Here is a 10,003-nt window from a genome sequence, read left to right as displayed (position 1 = left end):
ATAATGGTCATGCTAACTGACTGATATTATCTTATAAAACAAAACATATAAGATCTCTTAAGCCTGTGTTAAACTCTGACCTTATTTTCGTCGTTTATCCCCATTCATTTTCCGCATAGGAATGACTAAACAAAACAGAAGTAACTAATTTCTGTTTTTTAGGACTATAAACTGGCGAGCTCTATTAGAGACGAAGAAACAATTCAAATAGAAATCTTATCAGATAGTCCAGGGGAATTCTTGAAGAATATAACTTATAAATGCCCAAAAAGTATTTAATAGTAGAACTGATATACCCATCAGAACCCAAAATATAAGCCTGCTTTGATTGTAAACAAACACCAATATAGACTTAAAAAACGTGGTTAAAACTAAAATGTTAATCCCATTCATGGTCTGTCAATGAATTTGAGAGTAGTTAGTGCTCCAGTCCAACCCCTCAGCTGTTTAGAAAAACAAGCGGCAGTGACTGCTTTGTTGATTATTCAAATCCCAGATTGCCCCTTTGTTATGGCAGAAAATACTGCTATATTTGTTATGGTAATAGTAGCCTCTACTAGGCTTTCTTCACCTCATCTTTGTGAGGCCTGGAAGCAGTAACTATGGTAATAGCCTACAGATAATACCATTTTAGATATAAATGTCAAATCTATGTGAAATATTATTCCTCCAAATAAAATGTATTAACTTTGTCAGGAAAATACAACACGTCATAAACATTGTTCACATGTAGGCCTGTTTGCCTTACCCTCCTGTAGCCTACTGCATTTAGCTGAGATAGGAACCAAGTTGGTAGGTGATTCCTCAACTGGAGTCGGAACAGTCATTGAATGGGCATATCAAAATGGCGGACCAAGAATCCTCGGTGAGGGAGTTCGTTGCTGTTACTGATGTTGATGAAGAGAGGGCCCGTTTTTTCTTGGAGTCTGCCGGTTGGGATTTGCAGGTACATGCTGGTCACATCGACCTACCAGTTGTACTACATGTGATATTTGAAGTTAACTCACAACAACATATGAATGACAGTATCTAGTTAGCTAGCTAACACTTACTAGCAGGCTAGCTACTGTACTAGTTTCTGCAAGTCACTCTTTCTCACAACAATAGATCGAGTGACCATTGCGGTCATATTCCCTGGTATCTAGTTATCTACCAATCCGTTTCACACAGATACCAATGTTTTACTACCACTGCCTAGTAGCGAGTTTAATGTTAACTTGCTAACAAATCCGTTTCATTTGTGAATGGCTCACTGCGTTCTAGCTAACTAATGTTATCTGGCTAACAAGCTAGCTAGCAGATTAGCTAGGGGGCTAATTTAGCTAACTATTGTAACTAACGCGTTAGCTAACTATCCGATTGGCATATATTATGGTCCAGCAGTAAGCCAACCTCACAACTACATAACAACATATTCCAACTAGTCACTGAGATGATGGCTAATGTATCAGATGTTTCCCATCCTAACGTTAATTGCTAGCAAGTATAATATGTATAAGAACATCCCTCTCAGCTAACTACTAGTAGGTAGTTACTTCTTAATTTGGCAAGTTCACAATTAAGCTCTACCTAGCCAACTTTAGATAGCTAGTAATCAGCTTTAGACTATGACTAGACATTGAGATCTTGACGTTTGAATGACATGGAATCTTGGTCTCTTTCCTTAGCTTGCCCTGGCCAGTTTCTTTGAAGATGGTGCTGAGGATGACATAGTGACATTACCTCAGCCAGAGAGTGGTGGATCCTCTGTGCCTCGTTCCACAGGGCCTGGCAGGTACATAGCTAACTGACCTATGTAAATCTATTGTTACACTGTCATTCTATGTACCATTAAAACAGGATGCCCATATCCTTTCAGTGTTGCTATTATTCTTGCTATTATTGTTGCTATTATTCTATGAAACATTTCATGTTACATGATTAATGTTTCACCCTATTCATTGTTTTTTGTGTGTGTAAAGGAGTGAAAATAGAGTGACCTCCTTCAGGGATATGATGCACGAGGAAGAAGATGACAGTGACGAGGAGGAAGGGGAAAGGTAAGTCTGTCTTTACTTCAATGACTTTAGCGTGTATGCATTTCACATTGCATGTAGGCCTAGGCTGTGTGTATTTTGGACAGTATAGGGTGCCTCCAGAATGTACCAAAACTATTTTGGTTTCTCTATTCAGTTCTCTCTAGGCTGGTATTGCTTTCTGCCACAACAGATTATGCTGGGTGTCAACAGTAGCTGTATATTTACCATCACAAACCGATGCTGGCACTAAGACCGTACTCAATGAGCTGTATAGGGCCATAAGCAAACGAGAGAGTGCACATCCAGAGGCTCTGCTTCTAGTGGCTAGTGATTTTAATGCAGGGAAACTGAAATTCATCTTACCTAATTTTTACCAGCATGTCACTGTGCAGCTAGAGGTGAAACACTCTAGATCATCTTTACTCCACACACAAACGCATACAAAGGTCTCCCCACCCTCCCTTTGCCAAATCTGACCATAACTCTATCATCCTGATCTCGGCTTACAAGCCAAAACTCAAACAGGAAGTACCAGTGACGTGCTCAATATGGAGGTGATCCGATGAAGTGGATGCTAAGTCAAGGACTGTTTCAGGACACATCAGTCACCGCCTTCATTAACCTGTTTGGCGCAGGTGTGCCGCTAGCGACCCACCGCGACAACATCCAGTGAAATTGCAGAGCGCCAATTTCAAATGACAGAAATAGTAATAATAAACAAATGAAAATACAAGTGTTATACATCGGTTGAAAGATTAACTTCTTGTTAATCCAGCCGCTTTGTCAGATTTCAAAAGGCTTTACGGTGAAAGCAAACATGCGATTATCTGACAGTGCCCCACACACAAGCATACAAACATTTTCCAACCAAGCAGAGCAGTCACGCAAGTCAGAAATAGCAATAAAATAAATCACTTACCTTTGAAGAGCTTTGTCTGGTTGCACTCACATTTATTGTGTTCCCAGGAAAACAATAAATGGCTGTTTTGTTTGATAAAGTCCTTTTATATCCCCAAAACTCTTTTGTTGGTGCGTTTTGTTCAGTAATCCACTGGCTCAAAGGCGGTCAAAACGTACAGACGAGTACATCCTAATAGTACCGGTAAAGTTCGTTGAAACATGTCAAACGATGTTTATAACTAATCCTCAGGGTGTCTTATCTAAATAATTGATAATATTTCAACCGGACAATAGCATATTCAATAGAAAGGGGAAAAAAACAAGGGCGTGCAAACCAGTACTGCATGCTTCCCCAGTCCCCTGACCAAAGGTATTTTTCTTTGTCGTTTTTCAGAAAACAAGCCTGAAACCACGTCTAAAGACTGACATCTAGTGGAAGCCACAGGAACTGCAATCTGGGCCCTAACCAATTACATAGTCAATAGGCATTCAATGGAAAACCACTCACATTAAAAAAATCCCACTTCCTGGATGGATTTTCCTCGGGTTTTCGCCTGACGTTTTTTAGAAAGTGTTTTCTATCCAATGCTACCAAGTATATGCATATCCTAGCTTCTGGGCCTGAGTAACAGGCTGTTTACTTTGTGCACGTCATTCATCCAAATTTCCGAATACTGCCCCGTCACTAAAAAGTCATCCCCACAGTGACCGCATGTACATATCCCATCCAGAAGCCATGGATTACAGGCAACACCCACACTGAGTTGAAAGGCTAGAGCTGCCGCTTTCAAGGAGCAGGACACTAATCCGGACACTTATAAAATAAATCTCGCTACGACCTCCAAGCCATCAATACATGACTAAGCTTGAATCCTACTACACGGGCTCTGATGCTTGTCGGATGGGGCAGGGCTGGCAAACAATCACGGATTACAAAGGGAAACCCAGCCGCGAGCTGCCTAGTGACGCGAGCATACTAGACGAGCTAAGTTTCTTCTATGCTCGCTTCGAGGAAAGCAACACTGAACCATTCATGAAAGCACCAGCTGTTCCGGATGACTGATCTCGCTCTCTATAGCTGAAGGCCTTTAAACAGTTTAACATTCACAAGGCCGCGGGGGCAGACGGATTACCAGGACGTGTATTCGGACCATGCGCTGACCTGCAAGTGTCTAAACTGACATTATGAACCTCTCCCTGGCCCAGTATGTAATACTTACATGTTTCAAGCAGACCACCATAGTCCCTGTGCCAAAGTTCGCCAAGGTAACCTGTCTAAATGACTCTCGGCACGTAGCACTCACATCTGTAGCCATGAAATGCTTTAAAAGGCTGATCATGGCTCACATCAACAATGACATCCCAGAAACCCTGGACCCACTCCAATTCGCATACCGCCCCAACAGATCCACAGATGATGCATTCTCTCATGCACATGCACTCCACACTTCCCTCTCACACCTGGCCAAGAGGAACACCTACAGTGCATTCTGAAAGTATTCAGACCCCTTGACGTTTTACACATCGTTACATTACAACCTTATTCTAAACTAAACTAAATATTTTTCCTCATCAATCTACACACTATCCCATAATGACAAAGCAAACACAGGTTTCAATATTTTAGCAAATCTTTTAAAACCTCTTGGAACTCTGGGGGCGGTATTTCATTTTTGGATAAACGTTCCCGTTTTAAACGGGATATTTTGTCACGACAAGATGCTCGACTATGCATATAATTGACAGCTTTGGATAGAAAACACTGACATTTCCAAAACTGCAAAGATATTGTCTGTGAGTGCAACAGAACTGATGTTACAGGCGAAACCCAGATAAAAATCCAATCAGGAAGTGCCCTATATCTTGAAAGCACTGCATGCCAATGACTCCTTATATGGCTGTGAATGGGCTACGAATGAGCTTACGTTTTCTACATATTCCCCAAGGTGTCTACAGCATTGTGATGTCTTTTTACGCATTTATGTTGAAGAATAGCCATAAGGGACCACATTGAGCAAGTGGGCTCCCGCAGAAAATCTTGCATAAAGTACTGAGGTAGCCATTATTCCAATCGCTTCTAATGAGAAACCAATTGTCCTGACGGATATATTATCGAATAGATATGTGAAAAACACCTTGAGGATTGAGTCTAAACAACGTTTGCCATGTTTCTATCGATATTATGGAGCTAATTTGGAAAAGAGTTTGCGTTGTAGTGACCGCATTTTCCGGTCGATTTCTCAGCCAAACGTGAAGAACAAACGGGAGCTATTTCGCCTACAAAAATAATATTTTTGGAAAAAAGGAACATTTTCTATCTAACTGGGAGTCTCCTGAGTGAAAACATCCGAAGTTCTTCAAAGGTAAATTATTTAATTTGATTGCTTTTCTTATTTTCGTGAAAATGTTGCCTGTTGCTAGCAGGGCATAATGCTATGCTAGGCTATGATAAACTTACACAAATGCTTGTCTAGCGTTGGCTGTAAAGCATATTTTGAAAATCTGAGATGACAGTGTGATTAACAAAAGGCTAAGCTGTGTCTCAATATTTCATTTGTGATTTTCATGAATAGGAAGATTTTCTAGGGATATTTATGTCCGCTGCGTTATGCTAATTAGTTTGAGGCGATGATTACGCTCCAGGATCCGGGTTTGAGAGTCGCAAGAAGTTAAAACTAAAACATACCTTGTTAACAAATATTCAGACCATCCTTGAGATGTTTCTACAACTTGATTGGAGTCCACCTGTGGTAAATTAATTTGGTTGGACATGATTTGGAAAGGCACACACCTGTCTATATAAGGACCCACAGTTGACAGTGCATGTCAGAGCAAAAACCGAGCCACGAGGTCGAAGGAATTGTCCCTAGAGCTCCGAGACAGGATTGTGTCGAGGCACAGATCTGAGGAAGGGAACCAAAACATTTCTGCAGCATTGAAGATCCCCAAGAACACAGGGGTCTCCATCATTCTTAAATGGAAGAAGTTTGGAACCAACAAGACTCTTCCTAGAGCTGGCCACCCGGGCAACCTGCGCAATCGGGCGAGAAGGGCCGTGGTCAGGGAGGTGACCAAGAAACGAGGGGCTGTAGTGGAGTGTGTCGAGCATAAAGTTCCTCGGTGTTCACATCACTAAGGAATTATCATGGTCCACACACACACCAACACAGTTGACAATGCCGCTTTCCCCTCAGGAGGCTGAAAAGATTAGGCATATGCCCTCAGATCCTCAAAGTTATACAGCTGCATCATTTGAGAGCATCTTGACTGGCTGCATCACCACTTGAAATGGCAACTGCTCGGCATCCAACCGCAAGGTGCTACAGAGTCTAGTGTGTATGGCCCAGTACGTCACTGGGGCTGAGCTACCTGCCAGGCAGCTTCAGAGGAAGGCTCTAAAAACTGTCAGACTCCAGACACCCAAGTCATAGACTGTTCTCTCTGCGACTGCATGGTAAGCGGTACCGATGCACCAAGTCTGGAACCAACAGGATCCTGTTGCAACTTCTACCCCCAAGCCATAAGACTGCTAGTTAGTCTGGGTTAACTAATTATTTATTATTGGTTAACTATCTGCATTGACCCTATTTGCACTAACTCTTGACTCATCACATACGCTGCTGCTATGGTTTGTTTATACTGTTGCCTTGTCACTTTATCCCTACGAATATGTACCTCAATTACCTCGTATCCCTGCACTTTAACTTGGTTCAGGTACCCCGTGTATATAGCCAAGTTATCATTACTCATTCACTCCTCATCTTATTATTTTTTATTTCTCTGGTTTGTTGGGAAGGCCCATAAGTAAGCCTTTCACTGTTAGCCTACATCTGTTGCTTTTGAAGCATGTGACAAATAAGATTAGATTTATTTGAATCACAGCATTGATGTTGATCCAAAATTCTGATTGTGTTGTATCCACATTCTTCCTTTGCTACCCTCTAGGTTCTTTGCTGGGGGTTCTGAACGCAGTGGGCAGCAGATTGTGGGCCCCCCCAAGAAGAAGAGCTCTAATGAGGTGGTGGAGGACCTCTTCAAGGGGGCTAAGGAGCATGGGGCCGTACCTGTGGAGAAGGCTGGGAGAGGCCCAGGAGAGCCTAGTCGAGCCAGGGTAAGAAAAGCTTCTCAGTAATTGTGTCCTGCACCTATGTGTTGTTATCCCTGTGTTTTGGAATTGACCTTAAATCATCAAGGTAAGGGTGTATAATGTTTTACTTACTCTTTTTCTCTTCTAACCCTCCCTCTAGTCGTTCATTGGCGGTGGCTACCGGCTTGGTGCAGCGCCTGAGGAGGAGCCTGTTTATGTGGCTGGAGAGAGAAGAGCTGCTAACAGCCAGCAGGATGTTAGTGTTTGACAGTGAATTTATTTTAGATATTTTGTATTGCTAGTATAAATTTGATCTCGGAAGAGTACATTTACATTAGTATACTTGATGTAGCCTATTTTCTTTACTACGTGCTGAAGGTGCATGTAGTCCTGAAGCTGTGGAAGACAGGTTTCAGCCTGGGCGACGGTGAACTCAGAAACTACAGTGATCCTGGCAATGCCATTTTCCTGGAGTCGATCCGTAGGGGGTGAGTACACTGTCCATACTGTCTGCTTGTCATACGGTTTATATGCGTGGCTGCTCATGTCACATGTTCCTAAATCCATTTACTAAGTTAAATTAATTTATGGCATACACATTCTGATCAGCACTGGACAGCTGAGGGACACGTTTCCCTCTGAAGTCTGTTTCCTCATTGCTAAAGCATTGTCATAAGAAGTCATTCCTCCTTTCAGGGAAATTCCTTTGGAGTTGAGACAGCGCTCCCGGGGGGGTCAGGTCAACTTGGATATGGAGGACCATCGGGATGAGGACTTCTCCAAACCCAAGGTTACCTTCAAGGCTTTCGGCGGGGAAGGACAGAAACTGGGCAGGTGAGCTCATTCTATTCTGAAAGAATGCATCACCTAGAACAGTGTTTCCTAACTCAGGTCCTCCAGTACCCCCAACAGTACATATAACTTGTTGTGGCCCCTGACAAGCACACCTGATTCTACTTGTCAATTTATCATCAAGCCCTTGGCAAGTTGAATCAGGTGTTTTTGTCCAGGGCTACAACAAAAGTGTGTGCTGTTGGGGGTACCGGAAGACCAAAGTTGGGAAATACTGTTCTAGAAGGGTAATGTAAATTGTATTAACTCGCCTGTCTGTCCACCTGCCATGGAAGAAATAACCTGCTTTTCATCACTGGTTTTTAGATTTGGGTACAGACCAAAGATTCTCAGATTAAATGCTTTTACATCTGCATTGCTTGCCGTTTGGGGTTTTAGGCTGGGTTTCTGTGCAGCACTTTGACATCAGCTGATGTAAGAAGGGCTTTATAAATAAGTGTGATTGATTGAATAGGGTGGCTGTTACACCTTATTACCACAAGGGGGTAGAAAAGGAAGTTATGGCACAATGTGATTAAGTATTTGATTACGTTTTTTGTTGTTGTGTTTTCTAGATATGTAACTTGTAAAACACAGTAATCACAATAAATGTCTCTCTTTCCCGCCTCAGTGCCACCCCTGAACTGGTGTCTGCTCCGCGTATGGGGGACCAGGACCAGGTAACCAGTGAGGCCCAGGCCATCGCCTCTGTGAACCTGGACGCCTCCCAGCCTGTGACCAACATCCAGATCAGACTGGCCGACGGGGGGAGACTGGTGCAGAAGTTCAACCACACTCACAGGTCAGTTTGAGCCATTAAGCTCTACAGCGCCTTACTCCCACCATTACAAACAACATTAAATATTCTATCCATTATTTATCTTGTCCACAGGGTGTCGGACGTGCGTCAGTTTGTGGTGGGAGCTCGACCTTTAATGGCCGCGACAGAGTTTGTGCTCATAACAACCTTCCCCAACAAGGAGCTGACTGACGAGAGCCAGACGCTGCGGGATGCCAACCTGCTCAACGCAGTCATCGTGCAGCGGCTAAAGTGATGGAGCCTCCTGGTGGCCTGGCTGGTTCACAGCTCTTTGATCCCCCTGAGGGACGAGACACCATGGACTTATGGACTTCTAATTCCTTATTTTTTTTCTATAGTGATACGTTTTCCCTCTTCAGCAGTTGAGGGGCAAATGTGGGGAACGGATAGGGCTTCAAAGAAAGGCAGAAGAAACAGTGGATTTGGTGGTAAAAGCTGTTTAGAAAGTATTAGGTGAACACGCACAGTAACAATAAAGCTTTCTTAAGTTTGAGATTGCTTTAGATGTTCATAATACTGTCATTTGTTTTGTTCATCACTTTCTATCTTCCACTTATCTCTCTGGCTCAACTCTTGTCTGTTAGTTTGGCTTTTTCCACAAGTTACCATCAGGTCAACCCAACCGCAAATGTACCCAATGTATGCCAGTAGCCTTATGCTCCCATCATATTCAGAATCTCAACAAAGCGTCAAAACAGTCCCAACACTAAGGAAGTGGGATTTAGATGCGTAACATATAATAGCTAGATTGCTTTACTATCAAACTAATGATTGAACAGAAACTCACTTTATAACTTGTAGACAATGGGTTTTAGTGGCAGGTTGATCTCACTGATCGCTTCGCAGCCTTGGACAAAAACAGGACTGTTGGAATGATTGTTTGGACCTCTGGAAGGTAATTCAATAAATTTGTTTGATGTATATGGAATTCCTAGTCTTGCTATTTTCTATTATGAAGAGTTACAGAACATATGATTTCAAATTGATATTAAATCCATTCTTGAAAAAAATGTGTGCTTTGTTTTTCAGCAAGGCAGTCTGATGATATGCTAATGTTTTGGAGATGGTTCATTGACCTGTGACTGCGAAATTGGTAACTAAATTGCATTAGCTCCCCAAGCAAATGACTTGCTCAGCGGGCTGACGGTCTTGGTATGCTTGAGACTTAGGTTTGAACCATAGCCTAGTCGGTCAAACCAATCTGCTGGAATATGGAATGCTGTTTGTCTATCACTATATTGTAGTGCTTTAATAGAGTAGGCCCATTAAAACGTTTTTATTTTTTGATTCCCAATTTAGAACATAACAAAAATAAAAATATTTTTAACTAGTGTACAGTTGTACAAA

General features: G+C 42.4%; 1 protein-coding gene across 2 annotated transcripts; it reads left to right on the top strand.

Annotated features, from left to right (window-relative positions):
- The first annotated feature begins 764 nt into the window (after positions 1-764).
- Positions 765-9,584, top strand: LOC139416471 (NSFL1 cofactor p47-like). 2 transcript variants are annotated; one of them, XM_071165101.1, is made up of 9 exons: positions 765-946; positions 1,668-1,774; positions 1,962-2,039; positions 6,864-7,029; positions 7,166-7,261; positions 7,384-7,493; positions 7,702-7,839; positions 8,468-8,638; positions 8,729-9,584. In XM_071165101.1, exons 1-9 carry the CDS (start codon positions 845-847, stop codon positions 8,889-8,891), a joined length of 1,131 nt encoding a protein of 376 aa, XP_071021202.1. In that variant the 5' UTR covers positions 765-844; the 3' UTR covers positions 8,892-9,584. The 2 variants fall into 2 exon arrangements, with proteins under 2 accessions (XP_071021202.1, XP_071021201.1); XM_071165100.1 differs by having other exon boundaries at positions 779-946; positions 7,381-7,493.
- Positions 9,585-10,003: the final 419 nt, after the last annotated feature.

Source organism: Oncorhynchus clarkii, chromosome 9, assembly GCF_045791955.1.
Source record: "Oncorhynchus clarkii lewisi isolate Uvic-CL-2024 chromosome 9, UVic_Ocla_1.0, whole genome shotgun sequence".
In the NCBI taxonomy this organism is placed as follows: domain Eukaryota; kingdom Metazoa; phylum Chordata; class Actinopteri; order Salmoniformes; family Salmonidae; genus Oncorhynchus; species Oncorhynchus clarkii.
This window is presented reverse-complemented; position numbering and strand designations above follow the sequence as displayed.